At 44.9% G+C, this 22978-nt stretch overlaps 2 protein-coding genes across 7 annotated transcripts in view; both read right to left on the reverse strand.

Annotated features, from left to right (window-relative positions):
• Positions 1 to 38: 38 nt before the first annotated feature.
• Positions 39 to 16079, reverse strand: pfkpb (phosphofructokinase, platelet b). 3 transcript variants are annotated; one of them, XM_062404170.1, is made up of 23 exons: positions 15839 to 16079; positions 13346 to 13419; positions 12561 to 12638; positions 12264 to 12453; positions 12001 to 12166; positions 11692 to 11736; positions 11477 to 11585; positions 10869 to 10964; positions 10596 to 10688; positions 10253 to 10378; positions 10061 to 10125; positions 9840 to 9909; positions 8191 to 8337; positions 6557 to 6627; positions 6381 to 6468; positions 5548 to 5700; positions 4008 to 4160; positions 2877 to 3041; positions 2312 to 2373; positions 1705 to 1816; positions 1240 to 1339; positions 1006 to 1111; positions 39 to 892 (listed from the first exon to the last, which is right to left on the reverse strand). In XM_062404170.1, exons 1-23 carry the CDS (start codon positions 15945 to 15947, stop codon positions 736 to 738), a joined length of 2535 nt encoding a protein of 844 aa, XP_062260154.1. In that variant the 5' UTR covers positions 15948 to 16079; the 3' UTR covers positions 39 to 735. The 3 variants fall into 3 exon arrangements, with proteins under 3 accessions (XP_062260154.1, XP_062260153.1, XP_062260152.1); XM_062404169.1 differs by lacking the exon at positions 5548 to 5700; XM_062404168.1 differs by lacking the exon at positions 4008 to 4160 and having other exon boundaries at positions 15839 to 16077.
• A 1177-nt stretch (positions 16080 to 17256) lies between these two features.
• LOC133968235 (nuclear receptor coactivator 2-like) overlaps positions 17257 to 22978 on the reverse strand; it is a 37226-nt gene continuing 31504 nt past the window's right edge. For 3 of the 4 annotated variants that reach the window (XM_062404161.1, XM_062404162.1, XM_062404160.1), the window contains 6 exons: positions 22534 to 22611; positions 21595 to 22027; positions 20977 to 21223; positions 20744 to 20900; positions 20337 to 20405; positions 17257 to 20201 (listed from right to left, as the gene is read on the reverse strand). In XM_062404161.1, coding sequence (XP_062260145.1) covers positions 20190 to 20201; positions 20337 to 20405; positions 20744 to 20900; positions 20977 to 21223; positions 21595 to 22027; positions 22534 to 22611 — 996 coding nt within the window. In that variant the 3' untranslated portion in view covers positions 17257 to 20189. The remainder of the gene's footprint in view (positions 20202 to 20336; positions 20406 to 20743; positions 20901 to 20976; positions 21224 to 21594; positions 22028 to 22533; positions 22612 to 22978) is intronic. The other variant, XM_062404163.1, reaches the window with a different exon arrangement.

A 22978-nucleotide genomic window follows, 5' to 3' on the forward strand; every position in this document is an offset into this window, starting at 1 on the left:
TTCATGTTTTTGTGGTTTTAAAAAACAACACAACCTCAGAACTTTCCACACAGTAAATGTTTTATAACTCTGACAAGGACACTGAAACACCGCGAGCACAAAGGTTGAAGTCAGTTTCCCACAATTCTCTGCCTCACTTCATGGGTTAACAGGTTCAAAAGGAAAAAAGACAAACGGTGGACACAGGTCTTGGACCGTGGGTCTGATCCTCCGGCCCGTTCTCTCTTTATCAGCAGCTTCGGGGGAAGTACATCGATCACGGGGCTCAAAGTGCAGTGGGAAATAAAAACCACAAAAGCAACATTTAAAACACGACACTCATTACCCGACTCCAGCTCTCCGTCTGATGCAACATGGACGTTCACTCAGCTTGGCTTCTTAGGAATAAATAGATAAAGCTACATTTTCAGGACCAGAACTTGAATTTGCACAGTTCATATTGAGGAGTGCTTATATATCTTTTTATATATTTAGCTATATATTAATTTTGTAGACCCCCCCCCCCAATCAAAGTTGGTGAGACTCGCTTGTTGAAACTGTGAAAAGCTCGATTCCGAACGACCAACCTCAAATTCTGTCAAAATCTAAAATATCGACGACCCCCTCACGATGAACCTTTAATATCATCCGCCTTTAAAATCTACCATAATTTATTTATTTCAGTCCTGGTGGGAGGAGCCATCACGGTTGTTGTGAAGCTGTTTTCACGTTGGAGCGAATCTCGTGGTCGTGGGGTCAGACGGCGGCCGAGGCGTCGCTCTCTCTGGGCCGCACCCGGGTCACGTGCTCCAGCTGACCCGAGTCGGACACGTCGTAACTCGTCTTGTACTTCGCCAAGATCTTCATGAGTGGGCGGAGCTTCAGCCACCACTGCTCCTTCGGGATCCTGTGGCTGGACGACACAATAAAAAGGGTTTTTAGTTCTGACTCATAGTTTCCCACAATGCATCGGGAAAGGTGTTGTTCAACCGATGGTGAAGGAAAGAAAGTTTGTGTTTCTCTTACACAAAGTCGGTCTCGTCCCGGAGCTGAGCCACCGGCTGGAAGACCATGGCCCTGCGACGCATCCCCAGGAGACAGGCCGTGTCCTCCGAGTTGGCAAAGACACGTCCTGCATCGAGAAACAAGTGTTAACAACCAGTGTGAGTGGGCGTAGGTACGAATCCCCGGATGAACCCAGAGAAACAGGGCTCAGGTTGAATGTCCTCTTCAGAGTAAAGGTCATGACTTCTGCTTCACCTCCTTTGTACGAGTCCTTGAGCGTCCGTGTGATCCACTGCATCGCTTTAGCTGCAACTTTGGTGCCAAAGTTTCTATCGAATGGAGACGGAGCTCCTCCCTGTGGAGAGAAGGAACATACGTTTAAAATAAGGCTTCTAAACTATTAAAACAGATTTATGTAAATAAATAAATACAAGAACTAGAATTATCAAACTGCAGATTTGTTGGTGTGACGGTGACATTTCATCAGTTCATCTTTTGAGTCCAAGTGACAACTGATCACAACTCAACTGAAACAGTGTTTGGAAAGCTCCCTCCCAGTGCATGCTGGGAAGGACTTGAGCTCAACGTGACCCAGGAAAGGACCAGTGTTCATTTACGGATCCTCTTGGGAAAACACGGAGGTTTCTACAGAAGCTGAGAGAGTTCAACATGCTGCAGATAGATGAACAAACAGAGCTGGTTCAGGGAAGCGTGTCCGACCTGCTGCATGTGACCCAGGATGTTCTTCCTGCAGTCGAACACGCCCCGACCCTCCTCCGAGTACAGCTGGTAGATGAAGTCCGTGGTGAAGTTCTCGTTGCAGTTCTCGTTCCTGGAAACGAGGACATTAAAAGAGTCGGTTCACTCACAGGGCAAATGAAAGCTGCAGACATGAGGAACTTTGTTTTCAGTGTAGTTACAAACAGAAATCAGATGAATCTCAAAACCTGGCCAGATCCAAACTACCTTGTACTTTTTGAAGTAACCTTTTAAATCTCTATATCTGCTGTACTTCTTGTGATAATGAAGAAAACATACACAATGTACAAATTATGACTTTCGTCCTATTTTCCTCCGACCTCCTGGAAAACAGCAGGATGGTGCAGAGGACAAAAATAGCCTCACACCACATGACACGAGTTAACGTCCGTGAGGTCGATCTGATGTCACACATAGTCCCAGACTCACTGGTTTAGTGCAATTAGTGGAAATTACCATCAGAATTACACATCTCAGTAAGTTTGCATCGGTTTCTTCCCTCAGTCCGTCAGAAACTCTGTGAAGCCGGAGAAGCAGCAGCAGCTGGACAGAGCGGCTGGATCCTCACCTGATCACTAAGCCCCTCTGGATGCTCGTCTTCATCTTCTGCGTCAGATGCTCCACGTTGGCCTGGAAACACAGAGCAGAGCGTTGAGCTGTGACCTAGAACCTTCAGGCTCCAGATCCGAATCACACCTTCGCCTCTGGACTCCCCAGGAAGGAGAGACACACGCAGGGTGGTGCTCGGACCACATGGGGGCGCCAGCAACCCTTAAACACAACAGAAAGGCCTGACTGGGCTACGTCTATTATTTAAGATGATATCAATCTAATGTTATAATTACTGTTAAAATATATTTAGATTAAAAGCAAATTACTAACTTAAAGAAATGTAACAGAACTTAAATGATTAAGTCAAGTTAGAGTTTATAAAATTCAGTCGGGCCCCAGATTGAACACGTCTCATCGTGATCGATCTGATGACAGCTGTCAGTCATCCAGTGATGCAGCTCAGAGGTTATTAATAAACCAGTCTGGGTCACCTGCCCACGCCTGAGTCTCGTCACAGGGGGAGAACGGTCGGCCACCAGATGCTCAAATAGAAACCCTGTAGGAAGTGACTGGTCCCTGACCTGCAGGTCCCGGATGTCGAACGGTTCCTCGTAGATGTAGACGGCGTCGGCTCCGGCAGCCAGCCCCCCCACCGTGGACAGGTAGCCACAGTAGCCCCCCATGGTCTCGATGATGAACACCCGCCGCTTGGTGCCACTGGCCGACTGCTTGATGCGGTCACACGTCTGATTCCCACGTGCACAGAGGTCACAGTTATTGAAGAGGCAACACAAAGAAGACATACAAACGATTTGACAGTAGAGCTGAAACTAACGAATCACACGAGGGAGAAGAACGGAGCCCCTCAGGCTGCAGACTCCTGAATGTGCAGATCTGCAGCAGATAGACACGGGGGAGGATTTCATATCTTTTTTTCTTTTAATGTTTTATGAAGCACCTCTTTGTATTAGTTCTGGCACGTTTTCTTTTTTCATATTATGTGTTGTGTAACGCCTCTTTGTATAAGTTCTGGCACGTTTTCTTTTTTCATATTATGTGTTGTGTAACGCCTCTTTGTATAAGTTCCGGCTTGTGTGAACTTGCACCCGTGCTGGTTGTTAACTCTGCAGAGCTTATTATTTTTATAAAGACTCAAAAGCAACTCCGGTCTGAGAATTTCATTACTTCAAATCTCAAGATGAATTTCCATCACACTAACAAACAGAAGCCTTTTATTACTTCATCACTGGTGTGTAGTGGTAGTAAGTGTTTTAAAAGTGTGGCACCTCTGCTGAATACATATTCAGATATTGAGATTAACTGAGTTGTGATGATTTGTTCTAACGAGGTGAGATCAGAGTGAACCTGACAGTTTACATCATAAACAGTTTCCAATCCAGATCTGACAAACTTTACAAACTGTACGAGCCGGAGGAGACGAGCACGTTACAAAGATTCATCAACACAACACAACAGCTTTCACACACGAGCACATGCACATCAGAGTTCTGCATCTTTCCTTTCTTTAGATATAGAAACATGTACTCACAGACTCTTTATAGAAACAGCTGTGAACCAACGTGGTTTGAGACGATTGATTGAAATCCAGCTCTCGTGATCCAGAGAAACGTGGGTCGCTCGTTTATTTGTGATTCTATAACACAGGAAACCTCTAGCTGCCATTTCCCCCCTCTTCTTCCTCTGGACCTTACCTCCACGATGGCGTTGAGGGACGTGTCGGCGCCGATGCTGAGGTCGGTGCCGGGCACGTTGTTACTAATGGTGGCCGGCAGCATGCACATGGGGATGCAGAACTCCTCGTGGTCTGACCGGGCCTCGTTCAGCTGCAGCAGGGACTCGAGGGCCTGATGGTGGTGGCCGCAACACTGGGTTAGACCCCCAGGGGGCGCACTACACGTCTGACACATGTGACCTTGTGTAGGAATCTAGTGGTTTTACTCTGTCATGGTGCCCAGTGACTCAACTCCAAGTTTCCAATATGATGTTGCACATTCTTCTAGTGTGAAAACATGAAAATGTGCATTTTCCCTGCAGTGTGTGTGTGTGTGTGTGTATATGTGTGTGTGTGTGTGTCTGGCTCTCTCCAGTTGACGGGGGCTTTGGCTTCCTACAGACCGAGGGGAGTAGGGTGGGGGGGGGGTTGAGTGGAGGCTTCACCCTGGCTGACATGTCACAGTGTTGACGTGACAGATACAGATTGAGGGACGGACTCCAGACGCTCGGAGCTACGCTTCCTTTTATGTCCAATAAACGGAGGAGACGAGGTCAGAGGTCGAGACTCGTCTGGTCCAACACAACTCGAAATGTGGACGTGAGAGGGAGCGAGACAGAAGAGACAGAAGAGACAGAAGAGAGGGAGCGAGACAGAAGAGACAGAAGAGACAGAAGAGAGGGAGCGAGACAGAAGAGAAAGAATAGAGACAGAAGAGACAGAAGAGACAGACGAGTCTCTGATGTGTTGAACTGTCCGGTTCTCTGCTGTTTACCAAACAAACACACAACTGGCCACATGCTAACAACATGCCACGCACGTCACTTCATGCTCCAGCACTTACCTGCGCTGAGCAGCTCGACTCCAACACAACCAGCCACTAAGGCTTCTGAACTTCACGTGTCCTGCTGTGGGTGGACCTCGTCCAGATCCGGATTATTAGTTTCTACTAATTCTAGAATTCTGCAGAAGAATTTCCCCTGAGAGCTCTGGAAACTGAATTTGTCTTTCTTGGTCCTAAAAGTCTTTCATATGATCCTCTTTCAATTCCCCCCTTTATGGGACTAATGAAGGATTTTTCTATTGTTATAAATTAGTTAATAGTTATTAATTTGTAATAGTTTCTGGATTTGAGATGTTTTGGATCAACTGATTTCACTTCCCTGTAAAAACGTCCTTTCTTCTTTCATTTTTTTCCACCTCATTCCATCAATGCTTAATAGAAACTTTCCATATATTAAAATTTTCCCAAATTCAAGAGCTCAGAAATGATTTTTCCCACATTTTTTTAACGTGTATCACAAATACAATATTTAGTTAAATATTTCAGAAAATCCTTTTTGTAAGAATCCTGTAATTTTAAGCTGATGATTCTGAACCTGTCAAATAAACCTTGTGATTGATCTTGTGTGGATGCGAGCTGTCAATCAGCAGAACCCTGGGACGTGTGTGTGTGTGTGTGTGTGAGACGTCCCACTACACAATCACACACACTCACACTGTGATCCAGCCTCACTTACATCAGTAATGGCGTTCAGAGCCGTGTCTGAGCCAATGCTGAGGTCGGACCCGGGGATGTTGTTGGACACGGTGGCGGGGACCATGACCATGGGGACACAGAACTCCTCGTGTGTGTCCCGAGCAGAGGACAGTTCCAGTAACCCCACGTAGGCCTGGGGGGAGAGCCAGCGTCTCATTGGTTATCGTTCAGGATGAGGTAAGAGACCAACAGGGAGGATGGGGGGAAACTGGTGGGATGAGCTGAGTGTGATTATTATTATTAAACGTTAATAAAAACTTCTGCTTTCAAAGAATGAAGAACTTTGACGGATGGAGAATGGAAACGGGTGTGGTCCGGGGTGGGGGGGGGCCTGGATGTCTAAGTAAGGTCACACTCACATGAATGTGAAGCGGGAAGTTGAACGTGTGAATTAAATATAACAATGATATAATAATATTAAACTTTATTTAAGGGACAGTTTTCTTAGAGCTAAGCTATCTTGGTGTAAACAAAACAAAACAGGGAGGAGCACAGGTGTGGGAGGAGTTTAGTGGAGGGAGTAGCCAAGAGGAGAGAGCCGGGCCAATCACGATGGAGATTGAGACACACACAGGAAGTAGAGATAATATAAACTAACGACTTCTACGCTCTCTCTCTACTTCTTCATCTGAGGTTAATTTAGAATCTTTACAAATGTTTTTCCATTTAAAATGAGAAATAGGTGGAATCGGTGATTAATTATTAAATTGACTACTTTTGTTGAACAAAAAGGGAAAAAGTGAAAATGAAACACTGGACAACGAGTTGAAAATGTGACTATGATGTTTAAAAGGTACAGAAATATACACGAACCTCGAATCCTCCGATGACGAGCAGCGCGTTGATGTTATGGATCCTCATCTGCTCGGCTATCTTATCCAGATGTTGTCCTGGAAGAGTTCTGGAACAGAGACGAGGGACAGATGTTCCCCTTGAAGTCCGACTCCATGAAATGATTTGTCTCATCATATCATACAGCAGTGGTTTACCTTTTGGTCCCGAGCAGCGAGCCGCCCTGTCCCGTCCAGCCCCCGACATCGCCCCACTTGATCTCCTTGATCTGACCAAAGAAAAGACCTCAGGATTATTCTTCTGTTTCCAAAGTTTGAATGAAACCGTTTTAATCTAAAAACAACTGAAAACCGAGCTGACATCAGTGTGGTAGATTCTGCTCGGAGACAATGTACTAAATCCTCATGATTTTAAATCCTAAAGATCAAACATGCAGATTCTGCCGCAGCTTTGAGATTTGGCTCCTAACTCCTCAAACGACGAGATCAGATTAAAGAGTCTGAACAGGTTTTAATCCCGTAAATCATTATTTTAGTTTCATTTATATACCGAAATGGACGTCTGAGTCTGAAGCTTAATTATAATAACTATAACTCCTTTTATTCAGACCTGCACCATATTACAAACACTCATTAATTTCAGTCCCTGAATTTGCCAGATTTTTTAATTTTCAGACTGACGAAGGAAAAGGTTAAAGCCCGGATCCGAACCCCTGATCTGGATCCGCCCCCTGATCTGGATTTCACCTAAACTTAATGAGTTCTTCTTCTTCTACAACACGTCCATCCAAGTTTCATGGTAATGTGTCTGATAGTTTTTACATGATCCTGCAAACTAACCACAGGTAATTATCAGGGACTCATTTCTGGGAGGAGACATATTCATTGTGGCTCTACAAATACAATCCATGTTTTCTGAGTGTGGAGGAGACATATTCAGTGGATCAGATGTGCATCTCTGAGGTCTCAACACACAAAGCAGCTGTGTGAGACGCTGTGTGGGACAAATGAGACGAAGGATCCGTGTGAAGCGTCTCAATCCGGGAGTGTTCCAGGAAGTTAGAGCTCTGACACGTTATCTGCTCTCTGCTCTCCTCGGCCTCATCACGGCTTCACTTCTCAATCACATCTAATCCTGCGTCACGTCAGCTCGCCTCTGGGCTTCATCGACTTTGTGTGTGTGTGTGTGTGTGTGCGTGTGTGTGTGTGTGCGTGTGTGTGTGTGTGTGTGGAGAGCATGAGCACAATGAGCACAATCCAACGTGGTGCATGTGAGTGCAGCAGCTGTGGGTCTGCACTAATTGGATCAGGGTAATCAGGCTGTTTATCTGTGTTATCACCGCTGCAGCCCGGAGAGAGGAGAGCAGCCACTTCCTGTGCCGCTGGTCACTGAGACCTCCTGCTGTGAACGCTGCCCCCCCCCCCCCCCCCCCCCACATGGTCACTCCTCATGGAGCCAGGTTAAAGATCTGGATCCTGCAAATCCATTTCAAGATATTCTCCAGAGTTCAGAGATTTACAGATTTTCGTGAATGGTGCGGCAGGTGAATACACAAATACTCCGTTAGAGGAAATTAACACAGACGTCCTACATTTAATTAGTTGATTTGTTAAAAAAGAGTTCACTGAGTGATTAAATTATGTTTGGGGTAAATTAAGCTTTTAGAGAAAGTGTGTGGGATAAATATCGAGTCACTCAAACTACAAAATAAACTGTGAAAGGTTGAAATCTAAAATTTGATTTCCTATTGGAGTTTTCCTTCTTCTAAGTTGCAGAACACGTTTCACTTAATGAAGATAAACCAGCACTGATGGATGTGTGTGTCTCTCACTTGTCCTTTGTAAAATCCCTCGAAGCCGTCGCTGACCGAGAACATCTTGTGGCCCTCGGTGATTCCCACGCGGACGGCAGAACGCACGGCGGCGTTCATACCGGCGGCCGGTGCACCGACGTTCAGCACGGCCACGTTGAAGGAGCTCTGTGGGTGACGGAGAGCAGCGGTCACACACAAACACACACAAACACACAACACACAGTTTGTACGATGCTCGGTTTGAAGGAGACGGTGCAGCAGCAGCTTTTAGAGGCAGTGAAGACGAACTGGTGATTCACTGCAGATCAGGACTGAGCCCAGATAGTGTCAGGGTGAAAGTTCATATCTGGGGATAATTAATATCCCCATTTATCATTAAAATTATCAATTATAAAAGTAAAATCAATGTTTTTTTCAAGTTTAAATAAAAGCCAGTTGATTGAGGTTTGACATTTTTGTTGATGCAGATCGTGTTTTTGCACAAAAACACGATCTGCATCAACAAAATGAAGATGTTTTGATATTTGATGATGTTTCTCATTCTCGTGTTATGACCCAGCCCTTCTGCAGTTCTCCTGGATGTTGAACATCATGATCTGATGCCTGTCAGGACGTTGGGATCATCTCCACTGCCTCGTGCAACCAGCCACATCTCGGCTGAGGAGACACTTAGTGAGCCGGACGTCAGCAGCAGCAGGCTGAGATCACCTCCCATGCAAAAGGCCACATGCTGCGAGGAGACGCAGTGAAGCTGCAGCTGCTCTCAGATCAGTCTCAGTTAAATGAAAACTATCACAGACAGTTCTCTCTCCTGTCGGACTCAAGCTCATCAGGAGAAACACACAACGAGCAGCTCGCACACTTCCACGTTTCATCTCGTGGATGAAACCGGTTTCACAGTTAAATCCTGGTTAGTTTCCTGAAGCTTAGTTTCCTGGAGACAGACATGATTTAGGACTCTGTCACTATCAATCAATAAAGCAACTGATGAATATTAAAAACTAAATTGGCAAATGATTCCTAAGATGTCGTTATCAAACCCTTACGTTAAATAAAGGCAACTAAGGGTCGATATTATTACTTTAAACTTACATAAAACAGAAATACAACTAGAAATTAGAAACTAGAAGAAACAATTCCCCCCCCCTGCAATGTTCATTCTCCAAAATAAAAGTTTTCATGTCTGCAAACACAAATATTGTCCGATATCAATCTGCCTCCTGATGAATCGCTCAGACAAACCTGCTTCAGGCACTGAGCTCAGCAGCCAGGTCTAAATGAATGGAGCCGGTCACACTTTGAGTTGAGAATGAGCAGAGTCATTTTCAGCCGTGACATTAAACTGTAAACAGGCGACTTCAGTTTCATTGGAAGCGGATCACAACAGATTGTCTGTGAATGTCTGTGATTGTCTGTGACGGCGGGAGCTGGAGGGAGGAGCTGCTCTTCGTCCTCCTCCTCTCCCTCAGGACCGACAGTCACAGAGAAACAGACTCAGCGTTAGTGTCAGAGAGAGAAAGAAGAGACTGCAGGTCAGGAAGTACCTGAGCTGCTAACGCTCAAATCTCTGAGCCGCTGGTGGGAAAACACATCAGAGGAATTAAACTGGTGAGAATTCACTGGTTTGATAGGATCCCAGTTACTCTCTGCTCTGGGATCGTTCTTACATTGGGGAGTTCAGAGTCTGCTTTGCGGTTGGAGAGGAGCCGGTAGGTTCTCAGGTTGTTTTCAAAGCTCCTGCAAAAAGACAGAGAAACAGAAAGTTCATCCACTGCAGAACGAAACCCCCACTGTCCTCGTCAGAGTCAATCCATAATCAATAATCACAGAAAGACAAGAGAACAAGTGATATTGGTTTTATTCGATTTGTTGGTTGAGAAACAGATACCTCCCACGCAGTCGGACGGCCTCTTCAAACTTCTTCTCATCCATGGCCTTCTGCACCTCCTGGGTCTGAGGACAAGGGTCACATGTTCAGAATATCTATCTGGAATTATCCGTCACATGAAAAGGTGAAGGTCTATTATCAGGCCTCAGGGCACACACAGACACACACTCACACACACAGACACACACTCACCATTTGAACACACTCCATAAGAGGCAGTCGCACAGCCTGGTTCCCGACCAGGGACACGACGCAGGCCGGGGTGTCGGCAGACGCCTCCAGCAGCGCCAGCACCGCCTCCACGCCCATACGACTGCCCTGCAGGGGTCAAGGGTCATTTCAATGTCGGCTACTGGTCACACACATGATCTCAGGTAGTTGAGAAGCAGAAGGTCTGCAGGCTCAGGGAGAAAACATGTCTTTCAGGATATTTCAATCGTTGAACAAGAAGAATAACTTTTGAAATAACCGACAAATCCCTCAATCCTCAAATTAATACTTAAAATAAAAGTTAGGATGATCAGTGCTGACGTACCAGGATCCTGTCGAAGGCCGAGGGGGTCCCGCCTCTCTGCACATGACCCAAGATGGTGACCCTGGTGTCAAACCCCAGGCAGCGGACCACCAGCTGGGGGCGGAGACAGAACACGGGGGGGTGATCACCGGGAAATAAGCTCTAACTGCTGTAAATGCATAATCTTAATACCACAGCAGATTATTATTCTTCTCACTTTACAGTACAATTTAAAAACAATATTTAATCTAGAGAAAATTAAAAAGAAAATCGTAGATTCTCCATCATACTCACTTCCTTGATATAGTCAGGGGTTATAGACTTGTTGTGGGCGTCTATGGCTCCTTCAGCTACAATGATGATGTTCAGTCTTTTCTTATCAGCGCGGTTCTGCAGGGACGAAAACAAGCAGAGTTTGATTTACAATATTTATTATTCATAACCAAACATGACAGATAAAAACCTTTTGCATTCACCCAGCCTGTAAGTGTCACAGTACGGAAAAAATACATCGTACGTTATTCTACTTGTTTGGAAGTCCTGTAAAAACAATGTTCTTCAAAACATCTGGAGATCTGATAACAACATCTTAAACACAAAGAATCTGTAAATTACTTTAAATTAATCTTAGAAAAAGATGCTATTCAAAGGTTGTTGGTTCGAATCCCACCAGAGAGACAGGTCTTACAGTCCATATAACTCCTGCTTTCCTTGAGACTTGAAACTGTGTCCTGAGGTCGTGTTTACAGCATCAACTCACTCCAACCCTCTGCAGGTTCCTTCAGCTTCACGTGTTCACTTCATATTTTCCTCTTTCAGACCATTCCTCTTTCACTGATTTGGTTTTAACAACACATACATGTGTGTGTGTCTTTGTGTGGCTGTGTGTGTGTGTGTGTTACCTCAGACAGTTTCTGACACATGTTGTCTTCCCAGCCGTCCTCAGGGGGCATTTCAGGGATAAAGACCCAATCGGCTCCACATGCCAGGGCGCTGACCAGGGCCAGGTATCTGCAGGGAAAGGGTTTGTGTTAAAGGACCACACACTGGTTTGTGTATATATATGTTTTCATATGCGTGTGCAGTGATGTAATCTGACACAAAGACAGGCTCCTACCCGCAGTGTCGGCCCATGACCTCCAGAACAAACGTCCTCTGGTGGCTGGAAAACAACAAACCCACAGAAAACAAGACACATGTGAGTAGAAGCTCAACCTCCACCCTCCACCCTGAGCTCCACCTCCTCTCTGAGGTTTGTGGAGACACTGAAACGTCCCCTGATTATTCTCAACGTCCATCCAGTCACAGGAGGACGGATCTGTATGAGTCAGTTCCTGAGGCAGACATTACAAAGTACATTATATTCATCTCTGGTCTTTTCCTGCTCGTTCTTTTGTTCTGTCCCGTCTGGACTCCTCCCTCTCACCTCTGAGCCGTGGTCATGATGGCGTCCACCACCTCGATGATGCGGTGCAGGGCCGAGTCGGTGCCGATGGTCATGTCCGTGCCGCAGAAGTCGTTGTCGATGGAGCCGACCATGCCGACGATGTGCAGCTGGGAGTTGGCCCGGGTCGCCTCCTGGTCGATGAGACCTGAAACACACCGGGGAGGGGGGGGGGGGGGGGGGGGCGGTGAGTCCTGTCCCCGCCTGTGAGGGACGCTCTGACCCGCCCGGCGGCGAGGCCTCACCTTTCTGCAGCAGCTGGTCCAGCAGGCTGCTCCACTCCTCTCTGAACAGGTTGGCTCCGGTCAGGCTGCCGTCTCCTCCGATCACAACCAGGTTGGTGATGCTGCGCTTCACCAGGTTGTGAGCGGCCCTCAGGCGGCCCTCGTGGCTGCGGAACTCTTTACAGCGGGCGCTGCCGATGACCGTGCCGCCCTGAGGACCAAACACAGCAGATATGAGACATCACACGGGGCTGAGGCTTTTAACAATCGCTCACGTTTGCAGAACAGAGGAGGAAACAGGGATGGAGTCCAGCTCACCACTTGCAACATGCTGGAGACGCTTTCCCACGAGGCCTCCTCGATGTTATCGCCCCCGTCCACCATCCCCTGGTAGCCCTGAGAGGAGGAGCACATCAGATCTTCAGCCATCACACACGTCTGTCTTCATGTTGAACCATTATCTGACTAACTGTTCATCTGTTTAACTTCACACTTGGCTATGTGCTGTCGAGTTTGGTATGATAAATCATCTATAAACTATAAAACCCTTGTTGCAGATAAACCAGGCGAGATGAACACTGTGCACCACACACTGTTTATAAAGAGCTCTGCACACAAACAATAAAAAAGTGACAGATTATCATAGAAGAGTTTGAGGACGACTCACTAACTCTGAAATCAAATGAAATCAATCATCTAAAATATGATATAAACAGGAAAAGAACATGCTGAGCACAAGTCCTCGCCAAAATAAAGGCATCATTGGCCTCAGCTGTGGTGACTCCGAGCCTGCTGGTTGTTCGAGGCTGATGAAGATGAGAGTGAAGCGAAGGACGACTCCTGCTAATCCACTTAAATCCACACTGAGGCCACAGACTTTCTAAACCACTGATCACCTCAGTTCACTGGAGATAAGTAGCAAGTGAGGAAGAAATCCATCCCTCTGAGTCCATCTATATTTTATCTCCATCTATATCTCTATCTATATCTGATAATTGATTCTAGAATCCCGCTGGCACATTCAAAGACTCGTCCCTTCTGATTCAGCTCGGAGTGTGAGAGTGAGACCGAGGAGGCAGACGTCCCCCGGGGCCTCGTCTCACCTCGTGGATGAAGAAGACCTTGGCCCCGACGTAGAGCCCCATCCGGACGGCCGCCCTGACGGCTGCGTTCATGCCTGAAAGAAAAGGACAGAGAGGAGTTGGTGGTTGTCTCTGGAAACAAGCGCCCACGCCTCCGACATGATCTCCAAACGGCTGAAGGACGGAGGAAGAAAAACACTTAGAGAAATCAACACTGGAGGAAATGTCCTTTTACCCATTATTGCTATTTTTTAATTCCTGAGCATTTGAGTGAATGTTGAGATTTTCTGTTTTTGTTCTTACTACACAAACCTTTACCTGAAACAGTGACGTGACATTTTCATAACTCCTGCTGCTCTCGAGGTTCTAACGTTATAATAAAGATAACACGCGGGGCACATTCGGGGGGGGGGGGGGGGGGGCTGGATGTGGTTTCAGGCTAACAAGCACTAATGGAATTAGATAGTTGTTGCCAAGAGACCAGGCCAGAGCTGATTGGTTGAAGAAGATCTATGATAAAATGGGAGATGGATGAGTTTGAAATGGACAAAGTGTTTATTGAGCTTTTGGTTGAGGGAAGGAACTGTCCCCAGAGAAAACTGTGGGTTATGAAACCTTTTAAAAAAACAATAAAAAAACCTGCAATTGTACTTTCTGGATTGTGAAAACAGCTGAGCTCTGAAATCAGCAGATATGACAATGTTTGATTTGTGACTACATGACATTTGACAACATAATCCAGAAAGGACAGTTGCAGATTGCTCTTACTTCAATGTGCACGTCTTACCGTCTAGGGACGTGCACTGGAAGAACAATATACACAGGACAATATATCTGCATCTGATTCCCAAATATCAGAGATCAACTTCAGTCGGGTCCTAATGGAAACATGTAGGAAACTTCACATAAAGACTGACAGTCATAGTTGGAGATATTGCCTTCGTAGTTTTTGACTATGCATATAAGTTTCCTGTGACCTATGACCTTTTGAATCTATCAGCTCGTGTTTGAGTCCCAGTATATGTTTGTACTGAATTTGAAAATGACTCATGTTGAAAATGACTCATATTCACAAGAATATGAAAACGACTCAGTGAAGCAAAACAGGAACAAATCTGTTCGATGGTGATTTGGTTGAAGCCACTTTTAATAAATGAGGAGAAACCAGGACTCGTGGTCATCACTCTCATCCCGACTGGTTCACGTTCAGTGAGATCTCTGAGTTCTGAGGAACATGTGTGATCACAGCCTGGAAACCGGCTGATGAAGATCTGCCTCCGACACACAAACGTATCTGTGCTGTTCAGAATCGTCCTATAGGAGCTCAGCGTTATGTAATCCAGCTGCAGCACATGTGTCCAGATAAACCACATGATGGTGCGTCAGGGTTATTATTATAATGTAAAACTACAAAGTAAGAATGTGTTATATTTCTAAATCAATTATGAATTAGCCAAATAGTATAATATCAGATTTAAATGATGATGCTTCAGGATTATTATAATATTATAAAACTACACGATTAATAAGTGTCTGATTTTAGAAAATTCAATATCGATTATTAATTATTCATATGATGTAAAATCACTTTTGAATGATGTAGTTTCAGTTTCTACATCACTGGTACTCGCTGCTCCTCACGTAGGCATCAGTGAAGTGAGCCGCAGACAGACAGGAAGCCATCAGAAAGCGCCTTCACAGTAAAAGCCTGACAGGGAAAACTGGTATTCACGACGTTTACTGTGAAAGGCTGCACCGGAAACGGGTGTTTTTCCTCCGTCTTGACTACAGCTCCTCTCACGACTCATCCTCTGTGATGCAGGACCCAGTGTTTCCACTGAGATGCGACAAGTACATAAAGTTCCAGCGCTGCCACCTTCACTCTGTCACTCATAGCAATCAATAATCAATAACTGACGTCATCCCACAGCTGATTCCTGAAAGCAGGAGGCCTCAGGTCCATCACAGCTGCACCACAGTGCACGTGAAGCTCCGATATACTAAAAAAGACTGTGCATTGAGTGATGTCAGCTGCAGACTGTGGACACACGCACGCACCCGACCTGCAGGAGGTGACCGTGCGTGTGAGGGCGCATCGCTGCAGGATGCACGAGGAGACAAGAAGGAGGTGGAGTCTGTTTTATGGATCATATTCCTCATGTATCTGATGTTGTATTTATCTTTTCTATCAAACTATAAAGCAGCATCCATGTTGGAACGTGAGAGGGAGAGGGAGCGTCAGCTGTTGCATAATCAACCCGATTCCTCACAATTAAGAATAACATAAGAGGAAATGAATATACCTATATATGATTTATTATATTAAAATATAAACACATAAACAAGGAATGAACTGTTTATGAAGAGGTGTAACTTCACTCAACACTTATCGGCCTGTCCATTATCGGACAAGTCATCCTCTCCCAGTGATCATAGCGTAAATCTGCCAGAACAACAGATGGTTGTCAGGCGAGTGGTCCGATAATGGAACCCGGAGCCCCCGCATCCCTTTACCTTGAGCATCCCCCCCGCTGGTCAGCACCGCGATGGATTTCCCGGCTCCGGACAAATTCTCGAAGAATTTGCGGGTGTCCTGCCGCTTCGGTGGCGCCGCGACCGCCATCAGAGAGCGTGCGTGGAGGAAGAGGAGCAACAGGAGGAGGAAGAGGAAGCGGTGCCCTGCTCCTTATAATGATAATAATAATGAAAATTAATATAGACGCACTGAGGCGAGGTGCCGCCGGGAGTCAGAGACGGGCGGAGATATACTGGAGGAGAACCGCAGTGGTCACCGCCCCCTCTTCCTGCACAAACGCACTCATTCACCAAGATCGTCTAATAACACAAATGACTCACTCCAAAGCAGCAAGTACAAGAGGAGGAAGAGGAGGAAACCAACAGCGGTTACAATTATTTATTTTAAGCGACTCATTAGGAAATTAATAATTTATTTGATTCATATTAAAGAGCACAACACACGCCCCCCCCCCCTCTAGTTTAAATATATGGAAATAAATTTTAACTAGACATAGTTTAGAAATGTATCACTCAGAAATATCTGAGTGATACATCTTTACTTTCTCAACTATCCCCTGGTTGTCAAATGGTCTGGGAGGCCAGACAGCCAATGACAAGAGCCTGTTTTTGATTGGCAGCTTCAGTCAACCAATGAGCGTTCACATCACGTACAAGGGGGAATTCATTAGAACCAAAGCTGCGACATCTCATTCAGGAGACAAACATATACAACATAGACAGTTCATAAGAGAATAAACACAATTCAACACAAAGACACTCGACTCATATGTGAAATGATGTCATTGCACAAACAAACGAATTGAACCTAAACATTTTAGATATTTAAAATAAACTGTGTTCTGTTTTAATCATCTCTGTGGTCCAGAGTCATCTCTAATCGTCTATATTAATATAGTTTATACTTGTAAATGTGTGTAAACAAGTTATTACAGATTTATTTGGACTTGGGAGAGAACCCATGACCTTTCATAAAGTTCATGACCTTGAGTGATTGTTTCCTGGAGCCTTTGTCTTCCTTACTGTTTCTGAATGTGTGAATATAAAACATGATATTTGACACATGGATTGATGTGATAATATTTAGTTTATTATATAATATTAGGATTAAACTTGAGGAGCAACTATTAGAATGTTTTTTATTTCACAGTCTCAGCAAAGTTGTTCCACCTTCGCAGATACTGTTTCCTCCTGCTGGTGAGAAGAGAGCATTGCACACACAGGCAGAACCAACAGTCAGTTTTACAAGGATGAAAAATCATAAATCTCTCAGGTGGATAAGGATGAATTATCATAAAGCTAAACAGTCACATGTTGATATCATCCACGTGAATGATGGAAACAAAGACACAGGAAAGTTCACGTCCCAGCTGATGGAATAAAAAGACAGACGCGGCTCCGCTTCATAAAAATAATTTATTTACAGTGGCATGAATCATAAATTAACGAGTAGCATTGGCAGAAGCAACATTAGTGGGGACAGCTTGCATAAAGTGGTGTGAGCGTCTGGACTTTTGCATAATAACACACTCACTCTGAGTAAAGAACTGAACCGACGACCTCCTGAAAACCTGCAGACACTTTGAACTCAGACTCGCTTCTCACACTTTGACCTTTTGCTCTGAAATATCATTTTACTGAGAAACACCTCAAATCAAACTGGTTCTAACAACAGGATCTTGAGGAATTAACCCTCGGAGAATAATCACAACAAATTTTAAGAATATTCTCTAAAGACATTACAGCACAAAATACATATTACAGATTTCACTTATAGATTAAGTTCAGATTATTTAGGACACATTTTATTGTTATTGTTATTGAAAATCTGTGATGCTGATATTCAGCGCTACACAAACCGGTTGTTAAAGTGAAATCTCAGAAACCACAGCAGAGCATTTTTACCTTCCTCTAAGCTGCAGTAATATTTTCAAATTTTGTGTAATGTGGGATAATTTCATGTCAGAGATGTGCGTTTGATTTTGGCAGAACTAGAATCCTTCAAATACCAGATATAGATAAACTGATGTAGCCGCAGCAAAGGTAAAAAAAACAAAACTTTAAAGAATATTCATTACAAATTCCGAACAAAGTATTGTTTTAATTTCAAGTTAATTTGGTTTATGTCGTTTCTTGGGAGAGAAGATACAAATTCCTGGTTGTGTAATAAAACAGCTACAGCATGAAGTGGTTAAACACTCACTGAGCCGCGTGGGACACATACAACAACCTATAAACTTTACAGTTACACACCAGCCAACCACAGAGCTAAGGCCTTATGCTACGTCTTTAGCATCTTCAGGTAAATTCATGCATTACAGTATTTTGCAATTGATCACACGTGTTTCTATGAATCGAGAGAGAAAGAGAAAGAAATAGTGAATCAGTCAGAATGAGTTCACATTGAGCAGATTGAATGAATCCACGTGTGTCTTTGTTACAGTGAGTTTTACAGGTTCATGTGAGAGAGCACCTTTACATCAGTTCAGTTCAAGTATCCTCACAATGTCTGAGGTTCAGTCTGTGACTTCACGTCTTTCTGTGTTTTGGTTTTCAACACATACACTCAAGATAAAAGATGGACGACACGGCAGCTCCGAAAAGTGAAGCCAAATCCTCTCTATCGCCCCCTGGTGACCCCCCCTCCTCCATGTTAGCAGATGGGAAATGGACCAAAGTAATAAGCCGAAGTACTTAGTATGTTAAATACATTTTTCTGTTATTTAAGCTAGTGTTAATTATGGGTCACGATTTGGCTTCAAATCAGGAGAAACATCGTGTGTATTTGCAGTCGTCGGTTCAGGGGCACGAAGAGAATGTGTTGTTGTTCAAAGATCGCAGCCGGAAACACACAACAAACCGACACACAACTTCCTCCTTCAGCTTGTAATTCAATAGTGAGTCCTGCCAGTGCGTCGCCACCACAAAGGCTCATTTCAAATAACAGTTTTTTTTTATTAGTTTCACACAAACACAAGTTGTGTCGAGGGAAAGCTGCTTCGGAGGCAGAAACGACCACAGTGGAACAAAGTCTCAGTGGGCGAAGCCAACACACAAACAACAGGATGGAGTGAAGCGTTGTTTACTCACAGACACCATCTTTGTTTAGAGAGTTGTCATTTGCAGCGAGTTGTTTTGTTTGTCATAAACTGCACAAATCTGAATTTTGACCAATCTGCTGTTTACCCAGAGAGCTCGGAGCTGCTGATGCTAACGTTAGCCAAGTCACCCACTGAGGTTTCACTCGACCTGTGAAATTATTTCTCTTCTGCTGCTTTGCTTTACCACTCTGGGGAAAATGTATTTTTTTTTAATAAATCTAAGTATGTACACTATCTATACACATTTACCTTCATTCAAAAAGTCATTAGACGGGGATACAGCTCCCCGGTAACTACAGCAGTTGAAATATATTAATTATATTAAAATCAACATCAAAATGTACCATTCTGAAGAGATTTCATTTTGAAGAAAGATATCCTTGATTTTTGTTTTACATGTCATACAAATAATCTCTACAAATTTTCTTCAAAACTATAAATATCTTTTTTTTAAATATTTCTTTTTTCAGAAACCGTCTAATTTGACGTCTTTCAGTCGGGCTCGAAAATAGAACCATAAATGTTAAAATCAAGAGGTTTTGTTTTATGCTTTTCGATCGTTCACTTCTCCAGTGTCAATCTGGGAACTGGTTTCAGTCTCTCGCTCTCACACACACACACACACACACACACACACACACACACACACAACACAAACACAAACACACCCAAACACACTGCTTCAGAGACTTGAGAGACCCACAGGTAAAAGCTTAGGAATACATTCATCTGATCAGAGCACACGCTAACAGCAAAACCTGTCTCTGTTTGTACTTCAGTGTTAATCGAGTTTCCTTTAATTAAAAAAAGAATATGAAACGTTTTCTTAGTAAAACCAGTGTTTAGTCGACATTAACTTAAAACTGAAGGAGCTAGTGAAGATAATAATGAATGTTCTGCTTTCGTTTCATCTGACTCCAGCTTGAATCCGAATTGACAGACATGTATAGATTATCTCATAACTTAGGAATGAATCATAAAAACCTGAATGCGCTGTGGCAATGTGATTCTTCAGTTTGTGTGTTTGCTGTTAGGATGGCTCAGACGGCTGCTTCCTCATAATGTCTGATCTTCTGAACGAGCCAAAGTGAAGTGGATGCAGCTCAGAGGGTTTTACATCATGGTCTCACGTGAGCATCCATCACGAGTAACAGCGGGAGCAGGGTTCACATCCCACTCCTTGTTTCTTCATTCAAGCTGGTGGTTCTGACCTGTGACCTCAGCAGGGGTCAGCAGAAGTTCTGTGAGAGGCAGGAAATCAAGGACAGAGAAGAGATTTATTTAAAATCCAATACTCAGACTGACCCCATGAAAGCTTCTGTAAAACCGTAAATAACACAATGTCAAGGTTATTAGAAAATATTGTCTTTTCTTACCGAACTGTTGTCATCGTCTTGTGTCAGCTCCTGACACAGCTGCTCCAGGATCAGGCTGTTGTCACTCACCTGTGACACAAACATAAGCAGCATGAACACAACTGCTGAATTACACCCAAACACTAAGGACATGTCAAGAGTTATATTTCCTATATTTCTATTTGTGTTAATTTGTGCTGAATTGGTTGTGAATACAAATTTCCCCTAAAACGTACTTGATTTAACCAACAACAACATTCGATTAAAAACACAAACAAACAATGATGTTGCTGATTTAGTTGAGGAGTAACTGAAACACAGGAAACACAAATATAACACCAGGAAGTAGACATGATCAAAATGAATCCAGCAGTCCACGTGGATCCTCAGGGTTCAGGACCTGAAGCAGCAGGTAGTCACTCTCTCACCTGCTCGGTGCTCATGGAACTCATCTGCCCCGACATCTGGCTCATGTTGCCACCGTTGCCGGCCAGGACTCCCAGGCTCATGCCGTGGTTGTTGCCGTTGTACATTCCTGCGTTGGGTTGTGTGGAGAACTGGGACTGGGACTGCTGTGGGTACACACTGGGAGAAGACGATGTTCTGATCAGATCCCTGCTGCTGAGACGCGTGTTCACATGAATCCTGAATCTGGTTCTACCTGTTGCTGGTGGAGATGTTTGCCGGCTGGGGCCACCCGTTGAGGTCTGTGCTGGTCTGGTAGCTGGGGGGTCCTCCCTGGTTCGGGCCCTGGGGTTGGGGCTGTGGTTGGCCCTGGCTCTGCAGGAGCATGGGGCTCTGACCCTGCCCCATCCTGGGGGACAGCAGGGGGCTCTGAGGGGTCGCAGCCCCACAGGAGAAGCCCGACACTGGGTCCTGGTGCTGCTGCTGCTGCTGCTGGCTCATCCCTGGTGGATGAAGCAGGTGAACGGGTCAAAGGGAGACGGGACAGACACGTTTCCTCTCAGGTCTTTAACAACGGGACAGACTCGACTTCTGAGAAATCGGAACAGGAAGTAGAATCTCTACGACACTGACAGACAAACACAAGAAGTCAACAAACAGAAAACCGGATAGGGGAAGGAATCTCAGTTTTACCAGTTCCACCAGTTATATTCCTGACTGGGTGAAATTAAAGAATCTCAAGGTACCTTTGTGGATTTTCACACAGACGTTTGTTCATGCAGCAAATCAACTTGATTTCTACAGAGATCATATTTCAGGGCCACCGCCCCGAATCAAACACAGACCACCGCTGCCCACCGCTCCCATCATATACCTGAACTGCTGAACTGGAAGGCACTGTGCTGAGCCGGCGGACTCATTACCCCGCCATACTGCCCGCCCACATTTCCCATCATGCCCTGGCTACTCAGATGACGGCTGGGGGAGAGAGAGGAGGAGAAGGGGCTGGAGGAGCTGGGATGAGGAGGTGGAGGAGGAGAGGGCAGGCCAGTACCGTAGCTGGAGGCCGGGTAGGGGAACTGCTGCGGGTTGCCCTGCGGGAGACGTGGGTTGGTGCCGCCGATGGGCATCGGTGTGGGCGCGGCGCCCCCGCTGGGCATGTTGAGGCCCTGCGTCCGCATCATCATGGCACGCTGGTGGTGCAGGTGCTGCTGCTGCTGCTGCTGCTGCTGCTGCTGGCGTTGGCGCAGGTGGTTGCTGAGGTACTCGCGCTGCCGCTGGGCCAGCATCTGGGCGTTGAGGGATCCCTGCAGGAGGAACCACAGAGAGCTGATGACTCCATTCAATGGAACCAACACAAATCACTCACCACTGATTTAATCCCATTCTTGTTTCACTACTATTATTATAATTACTACAACTTATGAGGAAATTAAATTAGTCTAATGCACTTGTTCCTTTATGAATGGTTGCAAGGCTTTACTGTATAAAACTAAAACAAACTAATGCATGAATAAAGAAGAGAAAGTCAGTTTGCATGTTAAATAGTTATATCTATAATATATCTATAGTTTTTTGGTCATTTTAGATTTCAACTTGTTATTCGATTATGTTTTTCAGCTATGATATCGAGCTCGACAGCTGAGACTCGTGATTGGTCGGCCTCGTGTCTCAATAACACTTTCAAATCACAATAATCACGGCTCTACAAACTCCAGATGATGACATCAGTGCAAGATGGCAGCAGGATACAGATGCATCGTCCATCTATATCAACATTCTACAAGCAAACACATCATCTCCACCCACTGACCTGGTTTGGTACATTAGACCTTAGAGGTAGATTCATGTTGGAGACTCCACTCATCTGGTTCCCCACCGGCTGACGGTTCTACAGGGGGGGGATGGAAACAGACTTTATTACTCTCATGTTTCATCTGGTGTGAACACGGTTTGAAAAGTGAATCCACGTGAATTCAAAGATCGTGGTCACGTGCTGCTCAAAGGTTCTGGTCACTTTATATTAGCCCCTAGGGTTTCTGCAGATTAAAGACTTTTAGATAGCAGGGCCCTGAGAATCACTTCCTCATAACTGAAGGTGAAGTGAAGTAGAACAATCCTGGAACACATTATCTCCCAAACTACACAGACGGAGACAGAAGCTATTTAAAGTCTTTCCCACTGACAAGGGGAGAGAACTGTGAACCAAACAAATACAAGACTATTTAAGGTCTGAAATTCAGATGATTCGATTCTAC

The sequence above is a fragment of the Platichthys flesus genome, chromosome 14, assembly GCF_949316205.1.
Source record: "Platichthys flesus chromosome 14, fPlaFle2.1, whole genome shotgun sequence".
NCBI lineage: Eukaryota > Metazoa > Chordata > Actinopteri > Pleuronectiformes > Pleuronectidae > Platichthys > Platichthys flesus.

What these genes read in the sequence shown, in the direction of transcription:
- pfkpb (XM_062404170.1), bottom strand. Translation starts at nt 15,947, where the DNA reads ATGGCGGTCGCGGCGCCACCGAAGCGGCAGGACACCCGCAAATTCTTC. An exon ending in TCGCTGCTCGGGACCAAAAG is followed by an intron (nt 6,469 to 6,556) that starts GTAAACCACTGC and finishes TCTCTGTTCCAG; the next exon opens with AACTCTTCCAGGACAACATC. An exon ending in CAGAGGGGCTTAGTGATCAG is followed by an intron (nt 1,817 to 2,311) that starts GTGAGGATCCAG and finishes CCTCGTTTCCAG; the next exon opens with GAACGAGAACTGCAACGAGA.